Below are 16,676 nucleotides of genomic sequence, written 5' to 3'. Positions count from 1 at the left end.
GGAGGAGGATAGATTACGTCTTAGGTCCTTTCAAGCTAAACTGGATGAGATTTACCGCCAGAACCTGAAGGAGCTTTTGTTCGTTCAAGAAAAAGAAAAAGAGGAGACCAGAATTCTGCTTATTTTTTCCGCTTAGAAAAACCAGAAAATCCAAAGCCAATACTATTCATAAATTGAATATAAATGGTACGGTCAGTGATGATGCAAAAATTATCTCTCAATTTTGTTGTCATTTCTACTCAAAGTTGTATGAATCCAATTATAACGCAAAGGTCGCTACCCAATTTATTGACTCTGTAAACAATGTTGAAATGATTAAAAGTGCTGATAGGCTTTTTTGTGACAGTCCAATTACTGAAAAAGAGATATTGACATCTATTGAATTTCTTAAAAAGAACAAATCTCCAGGCACAGATGGGCTGGTGGCTGAATTCTATAAATCATTCTCTTCTCAGCTTGCACCCTTTTTGTTGCAGGTTTATAATGAAAGTATTGAAAGGGGCACTCTTCCTCCCAGCCTTACTCAAGGACTTATTACTTTAATTCCAAAACCTAAGAAGGACCTACTTTTTATAGACAACTGGAGACCAACAAGCCTCCTATATAATGATTATAAAATATCTAGCTAGCTCTATTGCTAGCTAGAAGAATTAAATATATTTTGGACGATATTGTAGATGAGACACAGTCTGGATTTATGACAAACAGGCACATCTCCAATAATATTAGACTCGTCTTGGATATTCTGGACTACTCAGCATTAATATCTGATGACTCATTTATCCTTCTCCTGGACTTCTATAAAGCCTTTGACTCAATTGAGCATGAGTTTATATTTCTTACACTTCAGAAATTTGGTTTTGGTGATATCTTCTGCAGAGCTATCAAAACTCTGTATTCCAATGCTAATAGTTCTATTAGAATGAAAAATGGCACCACTTCTCGTTTTAGTCTTAATCGAGGGGTACGCCAGGGATGCCCGATTAGTCCTTATCTTTTTTTACTTTGCACCCAAATTCTTGCCTCTCATATTTCGAATAGCCCTGTGAAGGGTATAAATATAGCAGACAGAGAGATTGTCATCAGTCAATTGGCAGATGACACCACAATTTTTCTTAAATATGCCAGCCAAGTGCCAATTGCTTTACACGTAATAGAGGATTTCTCAAAAGGGTCTGGATTGGTCCTAAACTTAAATAAATGTCAATTATTACCTGTCAAAGAGTGTAATGTTCAGAGTATTTGTAATATAACAGTTAAAAATGAAGCAACATATTTAGGTCTGATTATCTGCAAAGATCCAAAAGACAGAATTTTACTAAATTTTCCCCCAATTATTAAAAAATCTCAAACCAAATTAAATCAATGGTTGCAGAGAGATTTGAGTTTAAGAGGAAGGGTATTGCTCTCAAAAGCAGAAGGTCTGTCTCGACTGACTTGTGCAGCGATTTCTCTGCATGGCAAAACTTGTAAGGATGTTGACCGAATGCTCTTCAACTTCCTCTGGAAAAACGGGACACATTACATCAGAAAAAGTGTAGTGATGAATGACTATGAACACGGTGGTCTCAATGTTTTGGATTTTACTACTCTAAACAATACATTTAAGATTAATTGGGCTAAACATTTTCTTAAAAATCTGCTAATCATTACATGACAAAGTTCAAAAGGGACATAAATGTGAACTGTGGATTTTGTGGAAGCCATCCTGAGACTGTGCAGCACCTCTTCTGGATCTGTTCATACGCTAGAACATTTTGGAAAGACTTCAGTAGATTCATTGCTGGACATCTCTATAAAGACTTTACTGTGAAATGGGAAAATGTTGTATTTTGTTTCTTTCGAAGGCAAAAAAAAGAAGATGTTTACTTTATAATAAACTTGTTAGTTATCTTAGCTAAATTTTATTTTCACAAATGCAAATACAGTAACAAAAAGCCTAATTTTAAACATTACTATAATGATGTTTTATGTTACATAAAATTGATTCGTGGATCACTTAACAAAAAGGCTGTGAAAACTATTACTATTTGTAGTAATTACAAATTATTTGAATGTTTGTAATTCTTTGTATTACACCCCCTGACATATGTTAATTTTGTTCTGGTTGTGTACATGTTCTGTATACTGTTTCTTAATAAAGTTTGATATTTTAAAAAAAAGCGTGCAGACACAGCGAATGTCCTTGAAATCCGGGAAACTGAGGACGCAGACGCACTGGAGTAACCTTCGTCGCCTCGCTGTGACGTAATGGGCCCTCGAAGGCTGCAGCCCCTGGATTTAGCTGTTAGCAGCTGCTAGCAGCTGTTAGCCTGTGGAGCTGTCATCACCGAGCCCGACACTCCGCGGATAAACCGTCACACCGTGAGTTTAATCACACTGTCGGAGGGACTTTAGGACCGTTAGCTTAACGGTCAGCTTTGCTCCCTCCGAGCGGAGATTTTCATATTAAAATAGAAGTTTCTATGTTTAATGTAGTGTACAGGGGGAGAAACTCGTCCAGCTGACTTCTTCAGTCTCAGCTAACTGCAGGTTTCCAACCTTATATAGACGGATCAACGATCACTGTCATAGCCGATCAATGATCAATCACAGTTTGCATATCATTGATCATAAACTGACCTCACAGCCCGTTGTGAGTCAGGGGTGCTAGTGTCAGCCATTGAGCACAAGTTCTGCTTATAAAGTCTAAACCTGATAATGACGAAATGTTTCTCCCACTGAAAGCGTCCAGCCTTCCTGGACTCTGACCCCTTCCTGGACCCTGACCCCTTCCTGGACCCTGATCCCTTCCTGGACTCTGACCCCTTCCTGGACTCTGATCCCTTCCTGGACCCTGATCCCTTCCTGGGGTATTAACAAAACGTTTCTCTGCTGTAAAATTATTTTCAATGTTAATTGAAGATTTTAATATGTGGGTATTGACTTTTCAGGTTTAGTTTTTCCTTGTAAGATAATTCTTCATAATTAAACAAGAGGAATAATAGTGTATTCATCATGAAGGTATAATTTGATATATAATAGTTCTGATTTTCCAAACACATTATGTTTTTGTGCAAAGTATCGGATCAGTGTAGCCTGAACTTTACTGTCAGGTGGTCTCTGAGCCACTTCCTGTTTGCAGTGGTGATGGACAGGTGGCGTCAAGTAGGAGCATCTGCAAGGAGGTGAGTGCAGGCAGGGAGGAGACGAGAAGGAGAGCAGTATGAGTGCCAGAGAAGGTTTAAAGGTGGCAGTGAGACCTGCTGTGATGGTTGGAGATGAGCGGGAGCGAGCAGAGCGGGTTACCCTGATGAATCCTCACCTGGCAGGTGTTCGATCCCTGCTCTCAGCTTCATCTACACCAATGTTCTGTTGTCCCGACAGTTTAGGAAGTTTCACATAAATAAGCGTCTGAATCTAAGTACACAAAGTGTTACCACAGATTATATTTCATTGGCTGTTCACCAGCGAATTAACTAGAGATGGCACGATACCACTTTTTTATGTCCGATACCGATACCGATATCATAAATTTGGATATCGGCCGATACCGATATGAATCCGATATAGTGATTTTTAATCAATAAAACTGTTTTTTAATATCTTGCTGCTTTTTGTATAAGTTCATACTCAAGTTAAAAAAAAACAAAAAAAACCCACTAAAGCTATTCTTTTATACCTGTATGCAAAAAATACACTGCACCCAAAATATTTCATAGTTCAGCAAAACTGATCAATCTAATAAACTTAAACCTGCTCCATCCTCCCTATTCTGGTATTTTAAAGAGTAAGCAACCTAACTAATAGGGCTCTAAAACTCCCAGCAAAAAAAAAACAAAACGAAAAAATAGGGAACCACCCCCCACCCTCCACCTCATGATGCTTAATCAACGTAATCAACTTTAATTTGATGCAGTGTGAAAAAAAATGCACAGAAATCAATTATTTTTCAAGAATAATTAAATAGATTCAACATCTTTCTTCAACAGAACTGCACAGATGGTACCCTCCCAAAGGAAAAAGTACTATAGCTTACTAGGGTATATTAGACTTAACAGTTACTATATACGGTAACGGACTTCTATTCATTTTACATCAGATTAAAACTTTGGGTGTAAGATTCAGATAATTATTTAATAAAAGCTAGACATTTTAAATGAGAATAAGAAAGAAAAGTATGTCTTTGTGCCCCCTTCTCCCTGTTCATGCCCTATCGGCCCCCCTGGCTAAACTTTGCTAGATCCGCCCCTGCACAGTTACCAGCTGTCAGCTACGTAGAAAAAGATCCTGGTGTAGAAAGTAATATTAAATAAATTCTAACAACAGCTTATCAAGCTTAAACGTGCCGCTGTTGTTCAGCCGCTGGTTTCCTCGTTCTGGTGCAAAGTGGGAGATAAACAAACAAGAGAGACAGACTCGCGACAGAAAAGCCGATCAGCTGATCACTGATCAGTTTCATGATTGAAGTAGCAGCAGGAGAGGAAGGGGGAGAGAAGAGGCAGTCGCTCCATATATCGGTTGTTAAGCTTAACGCGGGAATGCTTTACAAACATTCAGAGATGAACTTACACACTTGCTTTACTTCTCTCTGGGATCACTTCCTCGGAGATGAAATGCCGGATTGGTAGCTACAAATACACACAGCCGCTCTATCACGTGAGCACACTGCTCCGACGTGCTACGGTTATGAGGAGAGTTACGCCGTGTGGCAAGTTTTGTGAGGTGCTTTTTTGATATTTAATGGATCGGATTACATTTTTTATTTTTCTCCGATATCCGATCCAGTAATTTACGTCAGTATCGGACCGATACGTAATATCGGATCGGTCCATCTCTAGAATTAACCAATCAGACAGCTCGCCTATTCCTCAGGTTACTCATGACATTTTTTAACGTTTAGGTGAAGAAGCATGCTGTCTGCAGTGAGAGCTGCTCGATGCGCCGTCAGATACCTCAGGGGTATCTGTACCTCTGCCATGGACACAGGTGACACACGCACACACACAAAAGAAAACACTGATGGAGGAGAGCAGTGAGGGAAGGAGAAAGAGTGAGTGGGGTTTAAAGTCTGGAGTGTTTCAAAGATTAACTTCATCGACTGCTGCTCGCTCAAACATTAACTGTGGTGAAGCAGATAAGAGCAGCTCATTGTTCTCTCGGGCCTTTCACCTCCTGCTCTGTGACAGGTAAACAGGAAGCAGCTCACTGACATGTTTGTGTGTGAGATGATGAAGTCGGAACATTTAAATAATCTGAGTCCTGCTAATCTGAGGCTGTTAATCCGTCAGAAAGACCCCAGAATAAAGACCACAACAGGATTAGCCAACGGTAAGAGATCATCTGAACTGGACAGGCTTAGGACAGACTCGGGACGGCTTAGGACAGGTTTAGGACAGACTCGGGACGGCTTAGAGGTGGGCTGCTTTTCAGCCGAGGGTGAAGCAGCAGGAATGAGAAACGGCTGCTCCGAGTCTGAAAAAGGGTGGAGTGCTCGCTCCGGGTTGGCGAGGATTTTCTGCCTCTAGCGGAGACGATCAGGTGTTTTCAGGGTCATGTTGACGAGTTTGAGCAGATTGATGGACAGGTTGGTGTGGAGGATGGAGGCTGGTGCGGTGCAGATGGAGCTGAGAGTGAGGGTGGAGGTGTCGACGTACTGGTTCCCGCCCTCAGCGGGAACCGGTGACCACGAGCTCTGGAAGTGCCTGAAAAGGATGATGTCATCCTGCAGAGCTGCCCGGAGGGTCAGGGCTTCTTGGTTTCTCTCTGTTGTAACATGTGTGTGTGTTTCAGGATACCAGCAGGCTAATGTGGTCATCCTGCCAAACCAGCTCGCCGATGACTTCCATGCCTTCTGTCGCAGTAACCCTGCCCCCCTGCCGCTCCTTTATCGCAGCCAGTCAGGAGAGACTTCCTGTCCGCCTCTGGCTCAGCACGCTGACATCAGGTAGGACTTCCTGTCCTCTCAGACGTGCTGCAGAAGGTTTACTTTTGGTTCTGTGAGCCGATGATTTTAAATCGCAGACGTTTCCTGAGTCCATTCACATCGTTCTCCATGCAGCACAAAGCTCCTGCAGACTCTCAGTAACCTTTGGAGCGCTCGCCTGTGAGGCGAGAGCAGAGTTTACTCAGATAACAAGCACATCACATTATAAAATCTGCTCATTTTGAATTTGATTCAGAAAAGCTGGAACAAAGAAGAAGGTGTTTGATCCTGATGTGATGAAATGATTGAACTTCTTTTCTGCAAACTGAGAGGAGCGAGCAGGAAGAGACAGACGCCAGACAGACGGTTTGGTGGATGTTTGTTTCGGACACCCCTCAGCCTGAGAGGACAGTGGCCGGGCCGGCAGGTGCTGTGACACCACGGGTGCATCGACCAGAAGCCTGAGGGCTCACAGTGTTCTTATTTTTCTGCCCTATACCCGTCTGACTCCAACGAAGGGCGGAGCTTTCCGACTGTGTCTGTTTTATTTTTCCTGATCGAGTGTTTCCTGGTTGTGTTTCCTGTAGGACGGACATCTCGCAGTACTGTGTGTATGAGGATGGTCGGCTGGTGAAAACCATCTCCAGCCTGCAGACGTACAGTGACGCACACAGGTAATGTTGAACATGAGTCGGGGTAATCATTGAGCCTCAGCCGTGACTGCGTCCTGATAATAACTTACTGTTGAAATGGGCTCTGGTTAAAGCATAGCGACGTCTCCGGCAGGATCTGTCCTGAAATCTAAACGTGCTTTTAGCTTGTGTCCCAGGAATTACTCTACACCAGCTCCTCCGTGCTGCTTTCACTGAAAACTCGACATTAAAGCACAAACACAAGCTGCTGCTTCCTGCCTCACCTGTTGGTTCCTGTAGCGTAACAGTCAGTAATCAGCCTCCCTCTGCCTCGCAGGTCTCCACCCGGGCAGCAGGCGGAGCGTCCCGGGTCGTGGTCAGACATGGTGTGTTTCTATCTGGGCTGCAGCTTTGGCTTCGAGGGCCAACTGAAAGAAGCCGGAGTCCCCGTCAGGAACGTGGAGCAGGGCAGGAACGTCAGCATGTACAGGGTACGCTGGGCCGCGCTGGGTCGCTGACAGTGTGCTGTGCAGCTCCGGCTGAAGCACTGTGGGTGCAGTGAAAGGATCAGTCAGTCGAGCAGATGTTTTGGTTGGATCATCATCAGTGATTTTATGACCAGTCGTGTTTTCTCAGTATTCATTTATGCTCTCAGGTCCAGTCGACTTCCTGAATTATTTCACGTTCACTGTGACACAGTCGTGAAGTGTCCGAGGGGTAGAAGTGAAGTGGGAGTAGTCACGCCCACCAGCAGCGCTTGTGTCATTCTGTCGCTAAACACGAGCTCGGAAATTCTCAGTGAATTCTGATGAAACTCCGCAGGAGCGTAGAGCGGGGTCATGTGACAGTGCACATTTGGCATCACGCTTCTCCACCAGCTCATCAGTGTGTGTGTGTGTGTGTGTGTGTGTGTGTGTGTGTGCGCGCGCGCAGACTGCAGTTCCCTGTGTTCCTGCAGGAGCGTTCAGCTGCCCTCTGGTGGTCACGATGCGTCCCGTCCCAGCCGCTCTGTTGGATGCAGCAGTGAAGGTCACTCATCTCAACCCACTGGCACATGGAGCTCCTGTACACATAGGAGATCCAGGTACACACACACACACTCACCTGCAGCTCCTCTAACAGCCAGCAGAGGCAGCAGTGAGTCAGTCTCCATGTTAAAACCTTACAGCAGAAAAAACATGTTTACAGGATGATACACAAACTGTTTGGCCTCTGAGGTCTCTTCAAAACAACAGTTTAGGCTGCATTATTAGGGGCGTGGCCTCTGTGACTGACAGGTGGATGGTGACACAGGTGGCTGTTGCTGCTAGCTGTCTGCTAGCTTCACCTCAGCTAATCTGAACAAAACTCAGATGATGAGGCTTCAAAATGTGGTATCGAGATGACTGTGGCCATCTTTTATATACAGTGTGTGTCTGTGTGTATGTGTCTGTGTGTGTAGCTCTCCTCGGCATTCAGGACCTGTCCAGGCCGGATTATGGTGATGCGGTGGAGCTGCAGCCTGGTGATGTCACAGTCTTTTGGGCGTGTGGCGTGACCGCGATCGAGGCGATCCTCAGCAGCAGTGAGCACTCTGATTGGCTGATACTGTGCTTACATCACAGCCTGCAGAGGACCTGAACAGTTTGTCTCTTTCAGAGCCTCCGCTGGCCTTCAGCCACTCGCCCGGCTGCATGTTCCTCACCGACATTCCTGACTCACCTACCTCCACCATAACTCCGCCCACTGAGGCCAAACCCCATCCTGAGCTGACCCCCCTGTGCTTCCAGGTGTCCCAGCATCCCTTGCTGTACAGCCTGGTCTCTCAGGGGACAGCGGCGAAGATCAGACAGCTGGAGGTGATGATCGGAGAAGATCCAGGTAGAAGGCCCAGGATGCTTTTTTAGGAGCGAATAACTGAGCTCATGATGGAGCAGGTAGAGCCTGATGAAGCTCCTCAGGTGCTTCAGCTGAGTCCATGACTAAAGTTTATTCTCCAGAAAAACAAACAGGCCATAAAAAACCAGCTGTGGATTCCAGTTACACCTGTGCATGGCGTCCACGCCACGCGCACAGACATTAGGGGTGGGGGAAAAAATCGATACTGTGTAGTATCGTGATATTTTGTTTGCTAATAATGTATCGATACAGGGACAGCAGAAATCGATATTTTGTTACAAAAAAGGTTTTTGTGCTCTGACTTCAGAGCATGTTGATCCTTTTTCTGAGCAAGAATCCTGACACTGTCCAAATGTTTTTAACTTTTTTTTGGCAGCAATAAACATGACAGTTTACTTATTTTAATTTAAGACATGTTTTATTTTAATTAAGTTTAAAACTTTTTTATTTAATGTAAAATTATATTTTGTTTTAATTTACTTTCAAATTCTTCAGTTGCTGAATGGGCTGCATAGTTTTCACAAATTTCATAGTTCAGAATAGCTATAATTGTACCAGATGGTTGCATTCAGTTAAGTTGGACTAGACTATAATACAAACCGTTCAGTTTGTCAACAATAAAACTGACTGAAATGAGAGAAAGACTGAGTGTGAGACTTTGATATTAGATAAAATGAATATTGATAAAGTTTACCTTTATGTACAGAATCTGAATATCGCAAAATATTTAAAAAAAATTGCAATAATATCGTATCGTGCGTTAAGTATTGTGATAATATCGTATCGTGGGATGTATGGTGATTCCCACCTCTAACAGACATATGAAGCTCCTTTACTGTCATACGGGTGCTGCTGCTTTTTATTATTGTGCATCACAGAGGCTACTACACCCTGCAGCGTGTTTGATGAAGGGACAGTTTTTGGGTTCTTTCTGCCAGTTTACCTGCAGACTGAACTTTAGTTGTCCTTTTATGGGCTCAAAATGTGGTCATAAATATTTTGTACTTGTAAATCAGGATTTGTATGTGTAAAAAGAATTTGTGTGTGTGTAAAAAAGATTTGTGCGTGCGTAAAAAAGATTTGTGTGTGTAAAAAAGATTTGTGTGTGTGTAAAAAAGATTTGTATGTGTAAAAAAAATTTGTGTGTGCGTAAAAAAGATTTGTATGTGTAAAAAAGATTTGTGTGTGGACTTAGAAAAAAAAACCCTGCAAGTTACAAGTACGAATTTTGACCCTATTTTTCTTCCTTTCATCTGATTGGTGAATGTCATGTCAATCACAAATGTAACAATCCAATCAGAGAACAGATGGGTTTGGCTGTCGGAGGAGCGCTTTTTTTGAACTGCAGGTCTTTGAAGGGAATAAATGCCCTTTTACATGCCAACCCAGCGTTTTCCTTCATCACCAGGAAGGAAAACAGTCTGTGGTCGTCCGAGTTTGGTGATTTTTGTGTCACAGGACTAGGTGTTTAATACAGGGACTTCCACAGCCTTTTCAACAGCGCTGCGGACCACGGGGGGGGGGGCAGTGTTTTGGAAATGACAGTCTTCATTACAAAGCTTTCTTCGTTATGAATTAGCATACATGTTTTTATTGAACATTTGAAGAACTAGCAAAAAAAAACCCAGAAACTCTTGTAGAGGACATAAAGTCAGAGATAAAAACGACAAGGAGCAGGTGCATCTAGTACAGGTAGAGCTGCTGCAAAAACCCACAGAGCCCAGCAGCCAGCACAACAAATTCTGGATCCTTTGCTTTTTAGTTAGCAATTAGCATTAGCAGCACATCCTGCGTCAGATGTGAAAGGACTTCTATGCTGCGCACTGTGACTCACAGCAATGGTCCCGGGTCAGCCCTGACTTTGTGTTAAACTAATCCTAAAGTAATAATGGTATTTCTAACCACTGACATACCACAACTTTATCCTTTAAACAGCTGCTGAAAGTAAGGGGACCTAACTGCTATCGGATATTTATATAGAGAGTGCCCTTCAAGGACCTGCAGTTCAAAAAAGTGCCCCTCCGACAGCCAAACCCATCTGTTCTCTGATTGGATTGTTTAATTTGTGATTGACATGACATTGACCAATCAGCTTAAAGGAAGAAAAATAGGGTCAAAATTCGTACTTGTAACTTGCAGGGTTTTTTTTTTGGCTAAGTCCACACACAAATCTTTTTTACACACGCACAAATCTTTTTTACACATACAAATCTTTTTTACGCACACACAAATTTTTTTTACACATACAAATCTTTTTTACGCACGCACAAATTTTTTTTACACATACAAATCTTTTTTACAAGTACAAAACCGATTTACAAGTACAAAATATTTATGATCACATTTTGAGCCCATATTCTTTCACCTGCAGCCAGAGCTCCTCAGGAGTTTCATGTGGTCGTCCTCCTACCTGCCCGTCTGAGCAGCACCTGTCGGGTCGCCGCTTCCTGTTCTTCTTTGTTTGAACGTTTGTGTCTGTGCGTCTGCAGGTGAGCGAGGGATCAGAGCTTTATTCGTTCAGGATGAACTCCTGCGCTCCTGTCTGGCTCTATCCCATTCCTCCTCTGTTGCCATAACAACGGGCTTCCCAACACACTACATGCACAGGTACACACACACACACAGCGCTGCTTCCTGGTTCTGTGTGACCAGGAAGTTCAACATCGGATTATATCAGACTGTAAACAAATGATGGCGGTGGCGTCAGAAGCTGCCTCCATCATTTGTTTACAGTCTGTGATGGGGGAGAGGTCACGAGTAACGCAGGTGATTCTCAGCATTTGCGTCTCCTCTTCAGCCCTCCCGATGAAACCGACGGCCCACCAGGAGCAATTGCTATGGCAACCATGCTGCTGTCTCTGGGGAAACAGGTGACCATGGTGATGGATCGCCGGGCGCTGGAGATGAACCGCGCCATCATCGATGAAGCAGTGAGGACGGGTGAGAGTTTTAATTCTGCTCCGGGATGAATTTAATTTAGAAATGTTCAGAATGAGAAAATAAAATGTGACTTTCAAAATAAAGTGCAAGAAACTGCTGTGATGTCACCCTCAGGAGTCCTGAAGGCTGCTATCCCATTGGTCACTTTTGAAGACGGTGGTCCAGACGCTGCGCGGCACTTCCTGTGTCACCATGGAGACCCTAACAAGCCCAGGTGAGCTGGCGTGTGAGGCACCTTCATAGATAGGCTGGATTTGTTGGTCCAGCTGAGCTGTGCATGATGGGAAAAAGTCCAGTTTACTAGTCGCAGTCAGAGATCAGCAGCTCTCCGTCACAGACCTGCTCCACCCTCTGCAGTGAGTCCAAACACACGTGAGGACTGTCATGTGACGAGTCACCTGACTTCAAACCCCGTGAGCCCTTAAAATAACGACATGCAGTGTGTGCAGCAGGAGTGCTGCTGTGACCAAAGCAAAAGGACACGTGTAACATTACGATGATGTCATCATAATAATCATCAAAACAAATAAAAAGCATCTCTGAGTGTTCGGCTGAACAGAGAAAGAAGAATCTGCAGGTTTGTGAATCATCAGACCACACGTGAGCCCAAACAACAGGAAATAGCACAGACTGTGTTCTTTAACTGTCTCATGCATACAGCCCCCTGTTATTCACACCTGCACAGGTACGGCTGCAGGTTCTAATGTGACACTGATGCTCGTTACCAGATTCGACCACCTGGTGGCGATAGAGCGCAGCGGACGCGCCGCAGATGGGAACTACTACAACATGAGAGCAGTGAACATCGAACATCTGGTGGATCCCGTGGACGACCTGTTCATCGCTGCCAAGCACATACCTGGAATCGGCACCACAGGCGGGAACCCTCTCACCATCTGATCATTACACTCTGTGATAAATCCAGCAGCCAATCACGACTCAGCCTCACAGGAGTCTGAATGATGTGTGTGTCTGTGTGTGCGTGTGTGCAGGAATCGGTGATGGTGGGAACGAGCTGGGGATGGGGAAGGTGAAGGAGAAGGTGCAGAGCCTGATGCCCAAAGGCGGTCTGATCGCCTGTGAGGTTCCTGCAGACCACGCCGTCACCGCAGGTACGGCCTCTGCGAACACAGCAGCTGTTGCAGCATCATGCTGCTCACTGTTGCAGCACTGATGGATGCTGTAAATGAGCAGGTAGAAGCAGAACATCAGTCAGCTCGCTGTGACCTCGTCTGCCATTTTAACCTGGTGTGACTTCCTGCACCAACACTGAGCTGTTGTGACCGTTTCAGCTTTTCTTCCTCTTTGAAGAACAGCTACGAAAGCTGCATCAGCAAAAGAAGGTAGAAGGTTTGGACAGTTGGTCACAGCGCTGCTCTCCAAACACTGACAGACACAGCAGCTTCAGTAAGGGCAGAGGAGGGCGGAGCCAGCAGCAGCCGTATGCAGGCTGAGCGATCAGTTGGTGTGAGCTGCAGGTCAGTTTGAACTAACCCTGTGCTCCATCTTCTCTGACCTCCTCCCGTGCTCCTGCAGGCGTGTCTAACTGGGGAGGCTACGCTGTGGCCTGCGGGCTCTACCTGCTCCACACCTGCCCAGCACACCTGCGCTACCTGAGGAAGGGGCTGGGACTGGAACCTGTGACCTCCACGGAGCAGCTGCAGGACTGGACCACTAACCTGCCGTCTGTGGAAAAGGTAACACACAAATGCTTAATAACTCATTAACAAGCACCAAATGTGCCCCCACAGCCTCATCTGGAGCCTCTGTGCCTGTAAATACTCACAGCAGGAAGCTAACGTGAAGCTAACGTGACTTGATTAAATAAACTGTAGTTAATGCTGCCGGACGATCTCATCTCTTCTCTCCCTAAACCCAGGAGGAGTCCTTCCTCTCCACTCTGGTCCGGTTTGGGATCCGAAGCGGGAAAACTGGTCACCTGGCCATGGAGGTGGATGGCCTGACCTTTCACCCCACCCACTCTGACATGATCACCAGACTGCTGGAAGCGACACGAGGAGGGCGCGGCACGTTTTAATCAGAACTCTTTATTATTCCCTGATGTGATCCCAATTCTGATGCAGGGAAACACAGAGGAAGGAGGAGAGGAGTGTGAGGGTGCTTAGCCGCTGCCTGGTAACCGCTCAGCCTGCCTTTAAATGCTCACAAAGCAGAGTGACCCCCCGCCCCCCGTGAGATGCATCGCTGCTTGTACCGTGTGAGCAGATGTACAGATTTTATTGCAGCACTCATCATCATTGATGAGGATGATGAGGGAACATGTTTGGGTCGAGGCTGTGAAAGGCTCCGCCCATGCCCCACAAATCAGTTTGTTCTGGAAGCACCTCAGGCCACGTTAACTGTTTGTGCTCCTGCAGATGGAAGGACGTCCACCTCGAGGTGCAGAGCTGAGGGAAGCAGCTGAAATGTGTCTCACCTGTCAGTCAAAGAGGCCACGCCCCCATTAATGCAACCTTTAAACCTTAATAATGATAATAATAATAATGAGTTAATACAAGTTAACCTGGTGTTACGAGGGGGAAAATTGTCTCTAGAGACCAAACAGTTTGTGCATCAGGCTGCGAGCAGGTTTCATTTTACCTGGGAGTCTATGGGACTGACTCACTGCTGCCTCTGCTGGATGCTGGGGGAACTGCAGGGTAAAATCGTCCTCTCTCCGTGTTTGTTTGTCAGTAAATGAGCTGAAGATGATTTATATGTTTTGTAGAAATGAGATATGAATAAAAGAAATCTGCTCAAACCTGGCGTTAAACAGCTTTCTTTTACCTTTTTTGATTCTTTCTTGGATGATTTGCAGATTTTCCTCCGTAGGTTGGAGTTTGTCCAAACTTACCGGAGCTCCATCAGCCTTAAAAACACTGAGTCAGTCTTTTCTGGCTGTTATTAACATGCTAAACTGGAAACAGAGCGACGCTGAGATGTTTCTTATTCTCTGATACTCGATGAAGAGATTTAATTTGAATTCAAAGTAAGAAAAGCATTTTTGTTTGATGTTCTGCTTATCCAACGGAGGGACACGTATGACGTCCCAGAGAGCAGACATGCTGACATCTACATACCTGCTGTTTGTGAGGGGAAGCCAATCAGAAGGTTTTCTCAAAGGGGGTGGAGATGGGCGGAGCAGCCTGTTGTCTGTGTCAGCGCTGTCGTGTAATGATCCAAACACCGTCACACCTCCATCCTACAGCTTCTTTTACACAGACATGAGCCGTGCTGCAGGTACACTCAGGACTAAACGTGACAGAATAACACAGACCTTTATCAAACAGTTACTGCCTGGTTACCTCAGCGCACTGTAAGCAAAGCACTAATAAATGTGCATGAAAACAGTTTATTCAAAATAAAATCATTTCTTTTTCGCTGTTTTTTTTTTTACTTTTCCAAATATAAAAACTACATATCAGAATTTTATTGTGTCATATTTGCTACATCTGCAGTTTTTTCCTTAAAATGTTCTTTTTCTGTTTCTTTAGGTTTTCGAGGGAAACAGAATCACTCTGATGATGTAGACAGAAACTGTCTGTTTCTAATATGATGCACGAGGCGTTCAGGGGTTAACACCTGGTGATTCACCTCTGCTTTTATTGTGTTTTTATTTTCAGGCCTGTAGAAAGTACATTTCATGTGACGCATCAGAGCAAAGCTGCCCGGGTCACACAAGTCCAACACATCCTGGCGCCTGCGTCAGAACGCCGGCAGCGCTGCGTCCTTTGGGTCCACGTGTTATTAATACTCACGTGTCCACGCCGCGGCCTGTTCGTGCTGCTGGCTCTGAAATGAAAACAACACGATGCTTCACAAGGAAAAAACAGGTCATTTTATTCTGTTGCTAGGCAACATGATGACATCACTATATCTGATGTAGGTAAAAACCTTTTGGGGCCTGTGACGTACCTGTACGACAGCTGTGTTTCACCTGTTGGGTAAGAACAGTTGTAATCATCACTGCGGAGGCCTCTGCAGCCGGGACGAGCACACGGGGATCTGTCCGGGCCTACGGTGTCGGCTGAGCGGCCTCGTGTTGTGTTTAGTGTTCGAGCAGCTGCATTTGTGCAGCCACGTGCTGAATGTACAACTCACCACAACACAGGAGGAGAGGCGGACCTCAAAGCCAGATAATGACGAGTGTGGTGAGGCGTTTTTCAGTGGCAGTGGAGTCGATGCAGGCTGATGAGAAGAGAAGGTAAAGAAGGAATCAGCAGAAATCAGACCTGTAAGCAGGCTGACTGACACATCTTAATGAGGTTAACAAGTGCTTTAATCAGCTTACAGAGATAAGCTTGGATCATTAATGCTCCCCAGGGAGCGCAGGAGCTGCAGACGCCTGTGAAAAGCAGGGATCCTCTTACTGTCCACGCACCGAGCAGACAAGATTTTCCATGAGAGGTCACGCCACACATCACAGAGCTGATTAGTCAGACTGCAGGCTGAAGAGAGGCTTCTTACCTGCAGTCTCGCTAATGTCCAGCAGGGGGCGACTCCTCTGACGTCTGATTAGATAGAAGTCTGAGAGAAATGAGCCCAGTGGGCCGATTACTGATGAGTTTATGGGTTCAGTCGCTGCTCTCAGGTCTGACTGAATAAAACAGGAAGTTCCCTTTGGACGTGATGGTCCTGTTGGAGTCAGAATGGGGGGATTAGGGTGGGGCTAGCTTGTGATTGACAAGTCTGTCCTGTATGTGTTGAAGCAGCGATGTATCTGTACTCACCACTCAGGTGTCAGTTTGTGTCGTCTTTATGAAGGAAGCTTTCCTGCACACTCCAATTTGTTCATGTAAATGAGTCCTCTTCACACACTGAGGTTAACTACGGAGTTCCACAGGGTTCAGTGTTAGGACCAGTTCTATAATAACAATAACAATAATAATAATAATAATACATGTTATTTATAGGCGCTCTTATGTTATTCATGGTCACCTTACGATAACACAAGAACAATAGCAGCAATAAAATACAATAAACATTGCAAAATAAGATTTAGACATAAGGTAAAACAAAACAAAACACAAGTATGAAAGCATCAAAGCTGAGCAAGGTTTAAATGGACTAAGACAGAATTAGCTGTATGCAATCCTGAATAAACGGTTTTGAGATGTGATTTAAAAGTAGAGAGTTTGTGGTCCGGAGATCTGGTGGAAGTGCATCCAAAGTCTTGGGCAGAACAACTAAAGGCTCTGAGTCCCAGGATAGTCAGGCGAGCAGGTGGAACAGACAGAACGAGGGGGCGAGTACGTATGGAGGCGATCAGATAAATATGGAGGAGCGAGGTTATGAAGCGCTTTGATAGTAAGAAGCAGGAT

The 16,676-nt window shown here is 44.8% G+C and overlaps 1 protein-coding gene across 5 annotated transcripts; it reads left to right on the top strand.

The window, feature by feature from the left end:
• The first annotated feature begins 2,207 nt into the window (after positions 1–2,207).
• On the top strand, positions 2,208–14,116 carry dglucy (D-glutamate cyclase). 5 transcript variants are annotated; one of them, XM_084914919.1, is made up of 15 exons: positions 2,208–2,364; positions 4,883–4,968; positions 5,773–5,926; positions 6,493–6,579; positions 6,875–7,028; positions 7,471–7,621; positions 7,979–8,101; positions 8,176–8,397; positions 10,905–11,022; positions 11,213–11,355; positions 11,470–11,569; positions 12,084–12,232; positions 12,348–12,467; positions 12,892–13,052; positions 13,235–14,116. In XM_084914919.1, the coding sequence occupies exons 2-15, from the start codon at positions 4,893–4,895 to the stop codon at positions 13,391–13,393; spliced, it is 1,917 nt and encodes a 638-aa protein (XP_084771045.1). In that variant the 5' UTR covers positions 2,208–2,364; positions 4,883–4,892; the 3' UTR covers positions 13,394–14,116. The 5 variants fall into 5 exon arrangements, with proteins under 5 accessions (XP_084771045.1, XP_084771043.1, XP_084771044.1 ...); XM_084914917.1 differs by having other exon boundaries at positions 2,728–4,968; XM_084914918.1 differs by having other exon boundaries at positions 2,208–2,852.
• The last annotated feature ends 2,560 nt before the right edge of the window (positions 14,117–16,676 follow it).

The sequence above is a fragment of the Perissodus microlepis genome, chromosome 19, assembly GCF_051167445.1.
Source record: "Perissodus microlepis isolate ML-2025 ecotype Zambia chromosome 19, ASM5116744v1, whole genome shotgun sequence".
NCBI classification, from domain to species: domain Eukaryota; kingdom Metazoa; phylum Chordata; class Actinopteri; order Cichliformes; family Cichlidae; genus Perissodus; species Perissodus microlepis.
Note: the sequence above shows the minus strand (reverse complement) of the source record. Positions and strands in the feature narration are given on the sequence as shown.